Source organism: Copadichromis virginalis, linkage group LG4 (assembly GCF_057382275.1).
Source record: "Copadichromis virginalis isolate Kocher_CV1m ecotype Utaka linkage group LG4, C_Virginalis_male_GT1.1, whole genome shotgun sequence".
NCBI lineage: Eukaryota > Metazoa > Chordata > Actinopteri > Cichliformes > Cichlidae > Copadichromis > Copadichromis virginalis.
In genome coordinates this window covers 12634424-12652561 of record NC_140621.1, presented here as the reverse complement: position 1 = coordinate 12652561, position 18138 = coordinate 12634424, and the positions used below count along the sequence as shown (strand labels likewise).

At 40.9% G+C, this 18138-nt stretch overlaps 2 protein-coding genes across 3 annotated transcripts in view; both read right to left on the bottom strand.

Moving 5' to 3' along the window:
- Nucleotides 1-1908: 1908 nt before the first annotated feature.
- On the bottom strand, nt 1909-8229 carry rpusd1 (RNA pseudouridine synthase domain containing 1). Of its 2 annotated transcripts, none has more exons than XM_085453647.1 (6): nt 8146-8229; nt 6506-6746; nt 6298-6421; nt 3785-3887; nt 3530-3631; nt 1909-3327 (listed from the first exon to the last, which is right to left on the bottom strand). In XM_085453647.1, the coding sequence occupies exons 2-6, from the start codon at nt 6691-6693 to the stop codon at nt 2909-2911; spliced, it is 936 nt and encodes a 311-aa protein (XP_085309773.1). In that variant the 5' UTR covers nt 6694-6746; nt 8146-8229; the 3' UTR covers nt 1909-2908. The 2 variants fall into 2 exon arrangements, with proteins under 2 accessions (XP_085309773.1, XP_085309772.1); XM_085453646.1 differs by having other exon boundaries at nt 6506-6729.
- A 5786-nt stretch (nt 8230-14015) lies between these two features.
- arhgdig (Rho GDP dissociation inhibitor (GDI) gamma) overlaps nt 14016-18138 on the bottom strand; it is a 33928-nt gene continuing 29805 nt past the window's right edge. Inside the window, exon 6 of the mRNA XM_085453645.1 lies at nt 14016-17555. Within this exon, the coding sequence (XP_085309771.1) occupies nt 17359-17555 (197 nt within the window). The 3' untranslated portion in view covers nt 14016-17358. The remainder of the gene's footprint in view (nt 17556-18138) is intronic.

Sequence of the window (18138 nt, the reverse complement as noted above, 5' to 3'; positions counted from 1 at the left end):
ATCTGCAGATGTGTGTGTGAATTATTAAAATCAGCCTCCTTTAATGGTGTCGCCTTACATTCAGTTTCACAGCGTTACTCGTGTTTTTAAAGTACTTTCCTCACAGTTGTACACGGTGGTAACACATGCTCTCACTCTGGGTTTTATTCCTGTTGAAGCAGCAAGCATCAAACCAAACAGGGTACAGACCAGGCTTACATTAAGAAGCCCCCAAATGCCTTCATGCTGTACCTTAAAGAGCAGAGGCCAAAGGTCAAAGCAGAGCTAAATATCAGTAACAGTGCAGCTGTGAATGCAGCTGTGGGAGAGAGAGTAAGTGTGTAACTCTGAATATATTTATGCATCTGTTAATGTGCATGTGTACCAGCTGTCCTGTAGTCATGTGTAGTAGCAGTGTGGCTGTGTATACGAGCTGACAGTGTGTTCTTGTGATCTTCTATTCACAGTGGAAGTCGCTCTCAAAGGAGGAGCAGAAAATAGATTTTTCTGAATCAGTGTGAAGCCGTCTCCTTGCCCACTCAGCCTCAGTGTCATTCCTTTCACCAGGTAACCTCTGCACCGGTCTTCAAGAAAATCAGACCAACCCTTCTTCTCATGAATTCATCTGCATTATTGGCCTCCTCTGCTGCACCCAATGCACTCCAGACAGAGGCCACCCTCTTCAGGAACATTGGAGAAGATTCTCTATCAATGCTTGAACGTCTTGATCTCCTCCCGGTTACTCCACAATCTCAGCAGCCCTTCTCTTGTCATTCAGATCTCGCTTATGGGGAGTCAGTTAAATTTAGATTTAACTGGCCTTTCTTTAGCACTGCACTTTATAAACTTATGTTACTGAACTGTGTTATCATTTCTGTAAATAAATAAAAAAACAACAAAAGAGGCTTCTTTCAGTTTGTACAGCAGGATGGGAGGGTATAGAAGAACTTGTTCATTACTGATCCTTTGAAGTGGCCCCGCAAAACAGTTCTTTTTACATTTTCAAACATATACCACCCGTCTGTCTGTGTCCACTAGGTGTAAGGGAAAAGCTAGATATAAACTAGCTTGAGAAAATTGTCTCAGGCAGTCAGAGGTGTTACTGTTAGGTGGAGCTGCCCCTCACATAAACGCTTTGCAACTATTTTCACTAAAACCTTTTTTTCCCAAATGAGCATATTTGTGAAAGTTAAATGTAATGCAATCAAAGTTCATTTCCATGTGAGCATTGCTAGACACTGATAACAAAAACATAGTGCCAAGTACGTTGCAAGAGCCAAACATCACAAGTGTCCTTAGAAAATCAGGTAACAAGAAAGATACATGTATTCCGTTACTCCCCAACACTGGTTGCAACTGATAATAACCATCATTTTCTGTTATTTCAGACACATTGATTGGAATTTGTTTTTTTAACTTGATGGACAATTGTGTTGGACTAAAAAGAAGTTTTTAATTACCTCAGCAGCAATTTGTTGGGAAACCTTGGGTCCTGGGTCTTATGTGCTTCTAATATTGACATGGACCACCTACCCAAACACTGCTGCAGACCGAGCAAACTCCCAAATACTGACAGTCCCCAACTACATGCAAAACATACTCATGAGCTGCTCGAGCAACATGACTGTAAACCAAGATGTTGATCCAGCCTCCAAACTTCCAAGATTGAAAGCCAGTCCAGGATCCGTGGAATGCACCAGAACGAGCCTGATCCACTGAGGACGCCACAGCTCGGGGTGTAAGGGCATTTGTGTCACAACACGGTTTTTCACTGATTGAAATTGTGTTGGTTTGCAAATCTAACAATTCAGTCCGCAGTGTTGTTGTTTTTACACTTCTAGATTTCATCTATTACACAACTCTTCATTATATTTGATCAGCAGGATCCAAACATGAAGTGAGGGGGAAAAAAACACATCAGGCAGCCAGGTACTTTTATTCATTTTATTGGCATGTTCAAACCCTGCTTCTTAATCAAAGTCATAAATATAGCTGATCCCAAGTTTTTAATCATATATACCAGTTTGAAATTCAAATGTTGTTTGTGGTACTTGATGGGATTTTAAGGGGGAAAATCCCCCCAAAATTGTAGAATAATAGTGTGAAAAATAGAAATTTTTCATGCCATTATTAGAAATAGTAGACAGATGAACTTTGTACACCACATCAGTGCTCTGTACACTCACTGGCCACTTTGTTAGATACACCTTGCTAGTACCAGATTGGGCCCATTTTTGCTTCCAAAGCATTAAAATGCTCAGTTTGCATTTCAGCAGGTCTTTCTGTCCATGTTGACGTGCCTAAATGCACTGGGTTGCTGACATGCGATTGGCTGATCCCATATTTGCATTAATGAGCAGCTGAATGGGTGTACCTAACAAAGTGGCAAGTGAGGGTATTTGTACTGGACTAAAACAGACATAAAGCTGTAAAACTGCCCACAAACATTAAAGTCCTGGGTAGGATGCTGAGTAGTGTTTACAGATACAGTATGTTTCATGTGGGACTTCATGCATGTCAGTGCTTTGTATCATAAATAACCAATCACACGAGTTTAAAAACAGTTTTTTTTTTCTGGGAGAAACTAACATCTGCTTTTGTAGTTCAGAAAAAGGCCAATTTCTTATAATGTTGGCACATTAAAATTAAATAAGCAACAAGGAACTCTTATTAACTTGACCTTGAGCAAGGCACTTGTTTCGCAGCTTGCAGTGGGTATAGTGTGGACATTCCAGTAGTGCAGCATAAACTATGTTCACACATGCCTTTTTGTGATCTTAACTTGTTTGTGAGAACGTAAAGGAGTTAAACCACCAAGATGCAGCTGAAATGAAACAGATGTGGACACTCAAATAAAATGCATGCTCAACATGCACAAGGAGACGCGAAACCCATGAAAAGTAATAATGATAATAATAGTAATAATAAATCAATCTCCAGCCCATTCACTCAGCCACTGCTGGCACTGTCTCCTCTGCTCCTCACTCTCCTCCTCGGTGCTCTGCTCCTTGCTTCGTTTTCTCCTCTCATCCTCCTCTTCTTTTCTCGCTCTCTCTTGCTCTTCCTTTTTAATCTTCCTGTCCTCCTCCTCCCTGCGGTGTATCAGGGCCTCCACAGTGGCATCTAGTGTCCTTAATGAGCACTGCGGGAGCCACTTGGGATCAACCGCTGGGACAAAAGGGTCTCCGGCAGTGACGCGCAGTGGCTGAGGTTCGAGGGGAATGTGGAGGAGGTGTGCGTGCAGCATCATGCGGTACGGGGAGTTGTCTGTTCCCGAGCTGTAGGTGAAGTCCCCGACAATAGGGTGGCCTAAAGCGCTGCAGTGGACCCTTAACTGGTGGGTTCGACCTGAGAAGAAAAGGAAAATTGAGCGGCAGCGGGAGGGTGACTTTTTAGGAAGTGTTTGCCTCTTTCTAAATGAATGTTACAGTTTAAAAAAAAACAAACAAACACAAAAACCCAGGCCTGGCACTGCCATCTTTACATGGAAGCTAAGCTTTCCTCTGCAAGAAGAAAATCTTCATTTCTCCTTTGAAACAAATGCAATTACCAGTGAGAGGCTGCAGCAGCACCTTGGTAACAGGGTCTCCGTCATATAACCCATATTCTAACACTAAGAGCTCAGTCTGGCAAGGCTTGGGGTTCTCACAACCTGACCACAGAAGGAAAGAACAGAATATAATTCAAACAACTGCTGGAAATTAATGATTTACTTTCAACACGATGTCCAGATGGAATAAATGTCAGAGTCTCTACTCATTGTTGTTCACACTCACAAGACTCAAACCAAGCCAAGTTTAAGTACCTTCTGTTCCCTCAACACACATCATATGTGTTTTTCCCTCCGTGGAGTTCTTGCCGATGGAGAAGTCCACAGTGTGTGTCTCTCCTTCGACCGCCCCACGTATCTGGAAAGTAAAAAGTGTATTTTCACTGACACGTGTCTCAGAGCACCCGCACATCCATCATCTGGTTATTGTTCTTTTCTGCAATCCTTGTTAACCTGCTCTCCTTCCTCTCTCATTCATCCCTCGTGCTGATTGGTCAAAGAACAGAAGGTCAGCTCTCTTTCTGTCTCTCTGCCTGCTCTACCTTAACTCGGCAGTACTCGTCAGGTCCTATTAATCATTAATTGAGCTGGAAATTTTGGTTCTATTAGTTAGCTTACTCATAATAGTTTAGGGAAGTAGCCTGAATCTGATGACCCACACTGTGGCCGGTTCAAGGCCTTCTTCCTCTTTTGTTTTCTTTTGCGAAGCCTGACATCTACCTTAAAATAAAACTGAAACTTTAGTGATTCATCAGGCAGTTACAGTTTCCACTAGAGCAGGGCGATATGACCAAAAATATTTATCACGATATACTTTTGAAAATTTGCGATAACGATATAATTGACACTAGACAAATTACTTTACAACTCCACAACTTTATTAGTGTAAAAAAAAAACCCATCAACGTATTTTCACTTAAACAAGCAGCTGGTTTTTATGTGCATTAAAGTTATATAAAAATTTTACCGTGCAAATGCAAATTCCTTGCTGACAGTTTAACCAAAAGGCATTTCCAGTGGAAATTGGCCGACACATCCTCAGCATAACCATGTATAATATCCACAAAACTTAAAAAGAGGTTATTTTCCACATAAACCTTTCACAATAAAGCTCAAGATCCTGTTGAGACTTTTCAAAATAAACTGAATCAAGTGAAACAGTATGCCGAGTATTTACGGGTGAGAATTAAAAAAGAGCCGTCAGGTGCTAAAAAATAGACCTTAGACTCAAACGTTAGAACAGGCTTTTCCCTGCAGTACACTGTTTAATAAATACTCACAAAGAAAACGGCTGCCGTTACAACTTATGTCTAAATGTATCGTTTCATGCATCGGTTAAAACACTCAATTCCAGGTACACGACGCCCAGCTGGAAACACTTCACGCAAGTCGAGCTGCACGAGATTCACAGAATTTACAGAAAATGTTAAATTTTTGTGATTTATATCGTTATGGGACGATAGATGTCTTATATCGGGATATGAGATTTTGGTCATATCGCACAGCCCTACTATTATGTTGAAGCACAGTACGTATCACTCCGCGAGGCTCCTGCCTACGATAGCCGTCATGCTCTGACGGTGCGGGTTTGTAGCTTAGCAAAGTCATACTAAAACATTTGACAGATTTTTGAGCGCCGTGTACATAAAATCATTTCGAGGTCAGTAAACACAACCAGAATTCATACATAAGGCACACGGGATTATAAGGTACACTGTCGATTTTCAGAAAAATCAAAGGATTGATTTTAAGTGTGCCGTATTTTCCAAAAAAACACGGTAATAACGACGGCCCGCTAGCACGCTCTACCAAAAATAGTGCTTTGTTGTGTATCTGACGGACGAAAGGTAAACCAGTTCCACACCACTGAAGTTGCAGCAATTTTACAAACCAGTTCTGGTTCATCCATTTAATTCAACGATCGGCTTTCACCCTTCTCATTCTCCGTCGCCGCCATGCTTTTTCCGCCATGTGCGTATGAAAACAAAGGCACTGCGCATGCACGTTTTACCCATATTCTATCGCGATATTTCATTTTCCTATCATTGCCCGACATTATACCGGTGTTACAGTGAACGGTATGATATGGCCCAGCCCTAGTTTCCACTATCACTTCAGATAATGATCGCTGGCATCATTTCTTAAGCCTCAGAAAAAAAAAACTTAATTGTTCTGTTTGATTCCTCTCTTAAATTAGACGCACAGATCAGAGCAGCTGTTAAGCCATTTCTTTCTAATTCTGAACTAGAAAAAGTCATTCATGTTTTTATTACATCCAGATTGGATTACTGCAAAACACTTATAACACAACTGCAGCTCTTTCAAAATGCAACTGCTAGACCCCTGACAGGCACACAGAAACGTGATCATCTTCTTAAATCGTTGCACTGGCTTCCTGTGAAGTACAGGATCAATTTTAAAATATTCTTCCTCACATATAAGTGCTTACATGAGCTCGTTATAATTTATCCAGCAGATCTTGTACATTTCTATGTCCCATGCGCCATCTGACTTACTGTATCCTTATCTCTTTTACTCTTATTATATTATTTCCTGTTATCATTTTTTTTTTACTCTATTTTTATTTATCAAATTCTGAAAGATAAAAAATATTTTATCTTTGTCAGTAATTATGCTATGGATTAAGGGACTCTAACAGCAAAAAAACAACAACAGCCAAACAAACAAAAAAACGCTTAAAAACTCATTAAATTCATTAAAGTGTCAGAACACAATTGCATGTGTTTCACTGTATTTGCAGCCCATACCAGAGCGAGGTAGAATTTGGTCACGGTGCGGTCCTTGAAGCAGCGGTAAGCCCGGCCAGCGGCAGCTTTATTCAGGGCAACACAAAGAGCTCCACTTGTGGAGAAATCCAACTGATGACAGAACCTTGTGAGAGACGAGGAAAACAATAAGACTACTCCTGCTACCAAGAACATCTGACAAGTGCAGAGGAAGTAAAGGGATTCTGACCGAAATCCATAGTAGGTGCGTGGGTCAGCCAGCTGAGGGAAGCGGTGGCGAAGCTGTGCCTGTACGGTGTTCGTCTCGTACCACATCTTGCTGTCGATGCGGATGTCCCAGTGTTTGTCCACCACGATGTAGTCATCACTGTGATACAGTACACGCAGGCTCTCCAGGCTAGCGGGCTCCGTGCTCATCGTGTGCAGTGATTAACTGGCACAAGCGCTGCAGGCCTGCAGGGACAAAGTCGCTGTCGTGACACATGTCACTGAGGGTTTATTTGAAGTACAGTACTAAAGACTTTCCTCTCACCAGTATAAAAAAACCTCATAGCTGCCACTTATATTAATTCAACAGTCAATAAATTATAGAGCATAAAACTTGATTAGTATAAACTAGCAGGCAGTGGAATGAAACCTTGCATGTTTGGGTCTTGCACAAGTGTTTCTCACAACTTTCTTTGATTTCTGCTTTAATCTCATTTAACTCGGAATAAATGGATTTTAAGTTTTTTGTTGTTACATTATGCATACTTGTGCTTGCAGGTGCAAAGCATAAGTACCAGCATAGATATGCAACATAGCTGTGCTCGTGCAGCACTTTTCTAGGCTTACTGATCACTCAAAGGTCTTCTAACATCTTAAGTACACATTCATACAGCACATTATCTTGACATGCATGTTTCTGGACTGTGGAAGGAAGCTTGAGGACCTGATGGAAACTCAGTCCAGGTACCTCTAGAGCTGGTCAAGCATACAAACTCCATGCAGAACAGCCCTGCAGGAGTTAAACCAGAAACCTTGCTCTGATGCAACAGTGCTCATCAACCTACTACCATGCTCGTGTCTGTGTCAAGGTACAATCTCTCAAGGCACCCTATGTTTGAACTCCTTATGTGCAAAATTATGGTGTTTTACTATTACACTGTTTGAAGAGTCCTCCACGATCCTTTAAAAACCAGCAGGTGCCTGTCTCTCTGGGAAACTGGGCAGATGTGACAGTTCTCATGACTGAATCAAGCTTCTGCCTTCACCTCTGTCAGCGCTCTCCCATAAGAAATACACACAGACCTGACATGTACGGTTTTCCAGGTTTAGATCTGAAATTCATCTGAAAAGAAACAGCTCAATTTTGACCCTGAATAGACTTGGTGTACAACAATATTTTTGGGATTCAACTTTCATTTTGCGTATTTTGTGTAACTTTCAGAAAATGCGTCGAATTTCAGGGTAAAACAATAACATTCATGTTTAATTATTTATTATTACTGCTGTCAAATTTAAAAAAAAAAAGATCAGATTTGACCCAGAATGGAGGAGTTAAAAGGTCGAAAGGTCCTGAACGTTTATGTAGTTTCAAAAAAGCCTCCAGAGCCTCAACCGCAGTGCGCCAAACCATCTTTACGGCTGTGAGGAGAACAGACCGGTGGCCGTAGCCTGTCTTATATTCGAGGACGTTTCCTTGGCCGTGAGAGCATCCCATCCACCTGCGCGTGTGGCAGTAAATCATGCGCCCACTAGTTTGCTAACTAGTGGTTTGCTATTAGCATAAGACAACTAACCTGTGTTGTATGATAAAATATGTTTTCTGAATAAGAAAGCCCGGTTATAGGGCTTTCTTATCATAGTTAATATAACCGGAAAACTTACCGTTAATAAGGACCCAAAAAGTGATAAATGTTTTCAACAGATGTAAACATAGCCGCTTGTGACGCACTGCACTGCGCATGCGCTTCATCTTCTTCGTGCGTGTTTTGGGTCGTCAGACTAGCTTAAAAGGTGCACAGCGCCACCACCCGTGTATGACGGTGTTTATTTCACCATACATGAACGATTTACGTTTACAAACATTTTATGATTCACCTCGTTGCTGGTTTACTTTGTTCAAGGATTAAAAGTCTCCAGTATTGTGCAATAGTCTTGAACCGCCCCTTATTTCTTCATATTTTGCTTGGAAAATTTGAAATAGGAGACCTTTTAAAACATACAGAGAAATACAGTATACGAGATATGTATCAGTTTATACAATTGTAACAAGCGTGAAACTCCATATTTGATAATACCACCTTTATTGTTCAACACAGTTTTAACTGTCTTAGGCAGGGTTCTTGTAATTTCTTTAAGCAGTCTTCAGGAATAGTTCTCCAGTGTGTTTTTTCTATCCAGGTATGCCTTTACCGCACAGTATGTGTGTTTGCGATCATTGTCATGCTGAAAAATGAAGCTGTTGCCAATCAGATGCTTTCCAGATGGATGCGTGGTGGATCAATATCTGACCATACGTTTCTGTGTTCATAATTTCAACAAGATCCTGTAGATACTGCCTGTTGTTACTCTCTCCTGACCTACATATTGAACCAAAGATTTCCAGTTTGGATTCATCACTCCTTCAGACCTGCTTTCTTTCAGTCCAGTCCAGTGTGCTGGGTTTTTACCTCAGACTTTTTCCCCTGTTTCGCTTCTTTAAAAATGGCTTCTTTATAGCCACCCTTCTAATAGAGACCATTTATGGTGAGGCTTCAGTGAACAGTAGATGGCTCAAGTGAACAGACAGATTTCTCAGGTCACGAATCAGGTCTGAATGTCTTTCTATTTCCTAAGAACATGACTTTCAAATACAGTTCAGCTGGTGCAGATATTTTTTAGAAGCCCGCTGTTGCTTTTCTCATCCGTCACTTGTCCACTTTCCTCAAATTTATCAAGGATCCACTGCACATATGGCCAGGATATGTCAAGTTTTCAGCTAACAGCTCTTTGTGAATCAGCTTTTTGGGGCAAAAATAATATTTTATTCCTGTCAAATTGTGTTATCGTTGGTATTTTTCCAAGAATCAAATACAGAGGTGGGAACAAATTATGTGTTGCGCACAAACATTTTTCTTGTAAAACAAAGGGGGCCCTAGCAAAAAAAGTTTTGGAACCACTGCCTTAATAAATGATAAGAAAGTCTGGAAGTAAAATAAATTATAAAGAAATCAGGAATAGCTCAAGACGTCTGCACAAAGAGTAGAGAGAATGAATGGGAAATACTTGTCCTTCATCAGAGGATTTAAAGATGTGGTATTTTAGATAAAGCATCTATATTATTTATAGGCACGCTATTGGTTCACCTGTGATTTTATTACCAAGCCAAGCGAAGAGAGTGAGGAAGAAGCTTCCTGATGTTTGGTTTTTAGCCCTATGACAACTGTATTGAAAACTTTGAACAGTTACAAATCAAATCAAATCGGTTCTAAAGGACAAGCTGGAGAACTCTGGAGTGGACCATCACCTCACTACCTGGATCCTGGACTACCTCACCGACCGACCACAGTATGTGAGGACTCAGGGCTGTGTGTCGGACAGGGTCGTCTGCAGTACGGGGGCCCCACAGGGAACGGTTCTGGCTCCGTTCCTCTTCACCATCTACACTGCAGACTTCTCCCACAATTCCACCCAGTGCTTCCTGCAGAAGTTCTCTGATGACTCTGCAATAGTCGGCCTCATCACTGATGGGGACGACAAGGAGTACAGAGGACTGACTCAAGACTTTGTGGACTGGTGCCAGCTGAACTACCTCCAGATCAACGCCAGTAAAACCAAGGAACTGGTGGTAGACTTCCGCAGGCACAAGCATTCTCCACTGCAACCACTGAACATCCAAGGTATGGACATTGAGGCTGTGGACAGCTACAGGTACCTTGGTGTTCATCTGAACAATAGACTGGACTGGACTCATAACTCAGACGCCCTCTATAGGAAAGGGCAGAGCAGGCTGTACCTGCTGCGGAGACTCAGGTTGTTTGGAGTGGAGGGCCCACTCCTGAAGACCTTCTATGACTCTGTTGTGGCTTCTGCTATCTTTTATGGTGTGGTCTGCTGGGGCGGCAGCATCTCTGCTGGGGACAGGAAGAGACTGAACAGGGTGATCCGAAGGGCCAGCTCTGTTCTAGGATGCCCTCTGGACCCAGTGGAGGTGGTGAGTGACAGGAGAACTGCTAAGCTAAGCTGTCATCCCTGATGGACAACATCTCCCACCCCATGCAGCAGACTGTGACAGCACTGAGCAGCTCCTTCAGTGGGAGACTGCGGCACCCACGGTGTGGGACGGAGAGATTTCGCAGGTCTTTCCTCCCCACTGCTGTCAGACTCCATAATAAAGACTTTAACTGATCAAGCACACACATCCATACATATGCAATAATACTAAGTGCAATAATCCTTTCTGTCATCGTTGTATTTTTACTCAGTTGTATATAGTATTTGTATTTGTATTCTATTTTTATCTTATTGTATATTTATTTTATTTTATTCTACTGTATATAGTATTTTATTTTATTCTATTCTGTACAGTTGTGTACTGTATTTATTCTTATTGTATTCTAATTTTTGCCTCATAACTTTTGCACTGTCCACTTCCTGCTGTGACAAAACAAATTTCCCACGTGTGGGACTAATAAAGGTTATCTTATCTTATCTTATCAAACAGCTTGTCATCTGGACTGGAGTGAGCGGATTATGTTTATTGCATTTGTCTCATTTTATTATTTATTTATTGCCCTGTGGTACCGTTTCAGGTCAGTCCACAGTTACTGTGATGTTCATAATCCCTCACCTTCACCTCGGGACTTTAATCTGATGGGTCCATGTGACAATCCAGTATTGTGAGCAGCTGAGGTAATGAAATGCCACGTTTTGTTTATGCGCTTTGTTCAAGTCTGCCCCGGCACATCCAGGGGCATTGGAGGGCACCTGAGCAAGGACGTGCGAGAGGACGAAGACAAAGGGCTCAGATTCAGAGATGGGGTGAAGAAAACGTTTCTCCATCTTGTCACGCTTTGACCTCCTCACGGGTCCAAAGCTAATATTGTCACAGGCTGGGTCTCCGACCCAGCACTCTGAGTTTTCTTTGTATTTTTTGATATGTTATTAGTTTGTGTTATTTCCTATTTGCCTTTAGTTTAGGCAGTTATTGTTCCTGGGTTTTCTATGTTTTGGGGTTTTCTATTTATTTCATCACGTATTAGGTCTGTTAAGTTGTGTTGTCATTTCCTGTTTTATTCTGACAATGTCATGTGTTCTTTGTTCATTGTATTTAGCTTTCCTCTCCTGGTCCTGTCATTAGGTTTATGTCTGTCAGCTGTTTTCCCCCATGTGTCGCCACTTCCCCTGATCACCTCATGTCTGTATTTAAGCCTTTTGTTTTCTTCATGCCATTGTCAGTTCGTCTGTTTATTCCCACCAGAGTTACAGTCATAGTCTTAGCCTGTTTATTTTCCACCTCGGTCATAGTTATAGTTTTTGGTCTTAGTACCTTTAGTGTTTTGTTTCTTAGTGTTTTGCCTGTTTGCTTTGGTCTCTTGGTTCATTTCCTGCCGTCATCGCAATAAAGGTTCACTTTTCTGTTAATCATTACTATTCCTCGTCATCATCTGCTTTTGGGTCCTGTTTCCGCACACATCGGCGCACCCCGCCGTGACAAATATAGTAAGTGAAGACTCTTTGGAACATTACGTGCTGAAACACATTGGTTGAATAAAGCACAGGCTCTTCCAGAGAGTAATCCCTGAACGCAGACAGGTAATAATGTGTGTTGAGCTAAGAGGATGAAGACTTATTATATAATTGGTGTGTGCGTTGAGTCAAATGCTGGAGAATTGGATACAGTCGTGCTGCTGTGATGCTGTTTTTCTGGTTATTGTTTCGTAACATGTCATAGCAGATCATGCACTCCGATAAGAAGGCACACATGCTTACACACAGATGCACGTGGCACTAACACAAAGGCTTCAGTCAGAGAGAGGATGAGCTGGCAGATACTGTGCAGGAGGCAAGCATCAATACTGATATTGTAAGAGGAAGTTTTTCAGCATCCTTACTGTGGATTGTGTGAAAAAAGATATCTAAAGATTCCTTGTTGCTCTGGATTTGCTTAATTTCTAACCAGCTTTCTCTATCTTGGATGTATTTTTTCTTTTTAGAACTGTTTTGATCTTTTCTGCACCACTTTGAGTTTGGTGCAAAAGTCTTTGCCGGCCATAATACGAACATTTTTACAGGTCTTTTCTCAAACTGATTTTTTTTTTTTTTTTGCCCAGAGACGTGACAAGGCAGGCTGTCTAGATACCGTTTATTTTATATCATTTGGATAAAGCGTGAAGGACACAGCTTATATAAGCGGTATTCATTTTTTTCCAACTCTGAGAGGTGTAATTTTTCTGACCTTGCATTTATTTCTGTAGGATTACTTTCTGAGACTGCCGTGAGTATTTTAAGCCGCCTCTCCACCATGCATAATAAGTCATTTTTGCAGGCTCGCTGTGATGAGCCTATAATTACGTCGGACTGGGGTCTCCTTTTGCTGCTGGCTCTGCTGCTGCTGGCGCTGGTCTACTCCTTCCTCTACCTGCCTGCCTCCGCCCAGCGAGCCCTGCTAGAGCAGGCCCTCAGCAGCAACAACACCACCACCGCCGTGACTGACTGATTCATGAATGGATAAGCAGACAAGCGAGGCCATCTTACATATGTAAATAGTGTGGACTGTACTGCTTGTCATTTTGCCCAACAAAAATCAAGAAGCTGTAAAGTGTCAGTAAGGAAACAGAGACATGGATACTTGAAGATGGATTTAAAGTGCGTTTAGACTTGGAGGGGTTTGTAATGAGCCATTTAGCGCCTGTGTTTCAGAGAAGAAAAAAAGTATGTAGCTGTGTTGAAGCACTGTACTTTCTGGAGGTCCTACTGGCCATGTTGTTCCCTCTATGTATATTAAAAATGGTATCAGGCATGTGTTCCTGTGCTTCTTTTTTTTCTCTTTAAACTTTGCCATGTGTTTTCAAGACCAATTGATAATAAAATGATATGCAAATCAATGCAATGCGCTAAATCTGAACAAAAAAGGCTGTTTTGTTCTAATTTCCCAACCCTGTTACAGTCCTGTGAAAATGAGTTTCACACCCTTAATGTTTTTGTAGAAATTAAGGAATAAGTAGGAGCCAGGTGCTGCTAATAACATGCACTTGATTCACAGATCATCAGGAAGTGTGAGAAACTCTGAACGGAGAAGCTTTGGCAGTTTGCTGGTCTGGACCATTGACAATTCCACAATCTTCCAAAGAGTGTCCCAGCAAATTCCTCCCAAGGTTAGACTGTGAAATGTTCGAGGAACCTGCAAAAAATCCAACAGCTATATCTCTGCCGGCCACAGTTAGCATATAAAAGTTCATGACAGTATAATTAGATAAAGAATGAACAAATGTGGCGTGTTTGGAAGTGTTGCCAGGAGAAAGCTCCAATAAAATCAACATTTTAGCTTGACTTATGTTTGCAAAGTTACATCTGAACAAACCACAATACTTCTGGAACAATGTCCTTTAGGCAAACGACACTAAAGTGAAGATGTTTGGCCATAAAGAACAGCACCATGTTTGGAAAAAATCAACACGATCGCGTGAAAATACATGAGCGTGTCACGAGAACAACTTAGTTACCTGCTATTCAATTTCTGCAAAGCAGACTTGGGTTTAAGACAAACAAAAAGCTCGGTTTGAATTACCTTTATTAAAAGATACAGGATACTAGATTTGACACCAATATTTAAAGATGCAGCACTTGATTGTTACAGGCTGAGGCATCAGATCCAGAAAACTTTTTTTTTCCTTTCTGCTATCTGTGCCTTACAAATGGTTCCCGTAAATACTGTATCCGCAGTATACGACCACTACTGACATCTGGATATCGCATCGCTAATATTTTTTTTTCTTTTAATCACATTAAATCCTTAAAAAAAGAAAGAGAGATTCTTGCTAAACCATGCAACACCCAACAAGCCAACATTTACAGTTAGTCTTAGACCACGATGATTCACTCAAATGGTACTTCAGAGTTCAATATGTTCAGCTACAATGAAAATATCATATCCAAAGACTTGACACAATAATGATAGTACATATTTTTTAAGGGACACCAGTTTATCCCTTGATTTACTGCTCTCACATTCAAGCTCGAAAGCTGAATATTATTCACATCTTACGTCCTTGGTATAAGAGAGAGGTTTAGAAAGGTTTAATTTAGTTCATAAGCGTATCAAATCCTTAAGGACTTACATGCATCTCTTTCTACAATATACACAGTTCAGTTCCAGTCGTTCATTGGTCTGCTCCTTCAAATAAAACATGCCACAAAGTCTCGCGAGAACTGGCGCTTCGATAGCAAACACAAAAGTTAAAACAGCATGTGTATGAAAAACGAAGGCAAAAAGGTCGGGCCTTTTTAGTTGGAGTGTAATCTGGGTTTAGGAGAGATGACGCACCATTATGAGGGGAAGAGAGAATATGTGAAAAATTATTATAATCAATAACAGAAAACAGAAAAAAAACATATGAGAAAACAGAAAACGGAGATGTTAAGAAAGACAGCAAATACAGTCTCAGTGAATCTAAATGATCTAAATGCACCTAATTAAAATGTATCCTATTTTGCTGCCACAGTCTCTCACTCCAAGTAATGCCCTGTGGGTTTCTAAGTGTATGATGCCAGTTCAGAGGCACAATTACGTTTGCTGTATGTTGGGAGCAGGTACGGCTGTGACACCTGTTGTTTCAGTATCTTTAAAATCACGAAATTTTGGACCTACAGTTCCTAAACTTTGATACAAAGTACCCACATTTGTTCACGACAAATAGCGCCAATTTACATTTGTGCAAGATTATTACAGATGTTTAAGGGTGATGCTAAATATGTGCTGTTCTTACTTTCTTTTCTCCTACTCCCAACTGGTCCTGGTGGATGGCTGCATTAACAGGAAGAAACCTCCGGCAGAGGTTTCTTCCCGTTAATGCAGCCATCCTCCTTCCTCCCCACCATAGCCAACTGTTCAAAGATCTATATTTGTGAGTGTTTGATGTTATATTTTACTGAGCTAACATTGGGAACATTTTTCAGCTAAATGAGAAAAAACTGAGCACATTGTCTGTCACACGTGCTAATTCTGCTCCGGTCTCTACAGGTTAATCTGCCATAAGCTAACCTTTAAAGGTATTTAATTATTAATTTAATAATGATTTGAAACTGAATTGTTCCTTTTTTAACTTTGTTGGCTGCATTTAAAAAACATTTGCAGGTACACCACAGGCGATCCTTCTTTCAGTTCCCCAGGCTTTTTCTTTAAAATGATTAAAAACCAACAGTGTTCTTTTTTTTAAAGATGTAATAGATTGGCAATGCTATTTTCTAACCCACCCTATCCCTGGTAGCAATTACAAATAACATTAGACTTATAAATAGTATTTATCTGTTAAAACCTCTAATTTTATCTCTAATTGTATGTGCACTAAAAATTGTGTTGGTCCCAAAAAATTAAAAAATTGAAAATTGAAACTTGAAAGAAAGAAAGAAAGAAAGAAAGAAAGAAAGAAAGAAAGAAAGAAAGAAAGAAAGAAAGAAAGAAAGTTACTACCTAAAAATCTCTTATCCTTAAAGCTTACAATGTTAAACACCGAACACCGAAATTTCTCATCCGTGGGATAATAAAGGTTTATTCTATTCTATTAAATCAGGGATGGACAGGGTAAACAATGATCTTGTCCCTCACTGGTATATAACACTGTTATAACCCGCATGTTATAAGCACACCTATTCTCTCCCACCCAGTGACACCCAGACATCAGCCGCTGTATTACTTAGAAACAGATGAAAACTCTAAACTGGTTCTGAGTTGTTTATATTTCTGTAGTTGCTTCTCAACCATTTGCAGCAGAAATGTGAGATACAATCTTGAAGTGTAAGTCTCCCTAATTTTAAGGAGGAAAGTGTACCACAGGTGCACTTTGTGACTTTGAGGTTTTTTCAGCTAATCTGGTGCTTAATTGCCTCGATGAGCTGTCCCTGCTGCCGAGTTCACTCTGTGAATGGACCAAACAACCTTTCCTGTCACCGGCATGTGCCTGCCCCTCTCATCTTCTTTTGTCTGTATCTCTGCTTTTTAAACCTGAAATGCTCTGATGTGTGAATCCGAAATCTCTCCTGCTGGTTCTGCGGGAGGTTTCTTCCTGTTAAAAGTGAGTTTCTTCTTCCCCACTGTGGCCAAGTGCTTGCTCATAGGGGTTGTTTAATTGGTGTGATTTTCTTTCTAATATTGTAGTGTCTTTACCTTACACTATAAAGCACTTAGAGGCGACTGTTGTTGTGATGTTGCTATAAAAGAAAACCTGTTCTAATGTTTGCTGCAAGCTGTTCAGGACATCTTGTCCCAGTTAACTCTATAATGATAAAATAAAAAAGAATAAATCCACCTTACTTACTGGACACAACAGCAGTCTCTGGAGTTTGTTTCCCTTCAGCTATAAAAATGATTTTGCCATGTTTATATTTTATTGGATTTGTGCCTTGAACGGATTAAACACCCTTTCATTACTTGCCTACACACGCCATGAGGAAGGAACTGAAAGCAAGCGGAAAGGGAGATTTCAGCATGTGGTTAACTCTGAACAATAGCAGAGAAAGAGGGCATTCTCTTTTCTAAAAGTCTCAGTCACTCGTGGTTTTCTGGAGGCCTGCGTGTAGTGCACTAAACAGAAAAGGAGGGAAAAGGTGGAAGAGGAGAGTTAGAAAACTTCTTGTTTTGGCCACTGCAAGGTAGCTCTCATGAAATGTGGCGGAAGATGACAGAGACAAGAGGGGATGAAGAATAGACGTGAAAGAAGGAAAGAGAGCAGAATTATTACTCTCTCTCTAACACACACACACAGACTCTCTCTCTCTCTCTCTCTCACACACACACACACACACACACACACACACACACACACACACACACACACACACACACACACTCTCTCTCTCTCTCTCTCTCTCTCTCTCTCACACACACACACTCCCAATCGATTAATTCCAGTCCTTGCTGATATTGAGGTTCCACTCCCAGGATAAGTAGACGTTCTTGTCATCATCAGTGAAGCAGGACTTGATCTGATACTGGCCACGGGACATCACGCCTTTAGTTGCCTCATCGATCGGGCAAAGAAACTCCTGCTCCCCTGCGCGTGGGCCGTAACTTCCTACCATGTACACCGCCTTGTTCACTGTGAAGAGACGCAAACAGAGCATGTAGCTCTCTAACAACCTTTTCTCTGATTCTAACAATCTATCTGTGCATTCAGTGCAAACATTTCAAAGGTGCCATTTTCACCCTTCTGTACTTTTATTTTTGTACAATATGTATGTGACATACAATATTTTGTTCATAAAAAATAGAAACACAAGTCCATTTCACTGACTGATGTTCAGTGTCTTTGTTGATGGATGTTTAGTTGCATTCAAACACAATATATGGACAATATGCAGAAGCTGCTCAGCCATGAAGCTCCCTGCACAAAGTTTTTGTGCTGATGTTAATGCCCGGGGAGGTTTGGATCTCTGCAGTCGCTGAGTCATCAGCGTGTTGGTTACCCCCATCGTTAACTCTACATAGTCTGACACTTTGTGGCTGAGTTGCTATGGTTACTTAATGGTTCCACTTTGCAATAATACCACTTTAGATGATCGTCACATATTTAGGAGGGATAGAATTTAATGAACTGACTTGGTGCACCATGCTTGAATTAAGTGAGCCCTTTAGAATTACCCATTTTTCAGAAATGTTTGTAAAGGCAGACTGCATGGCTA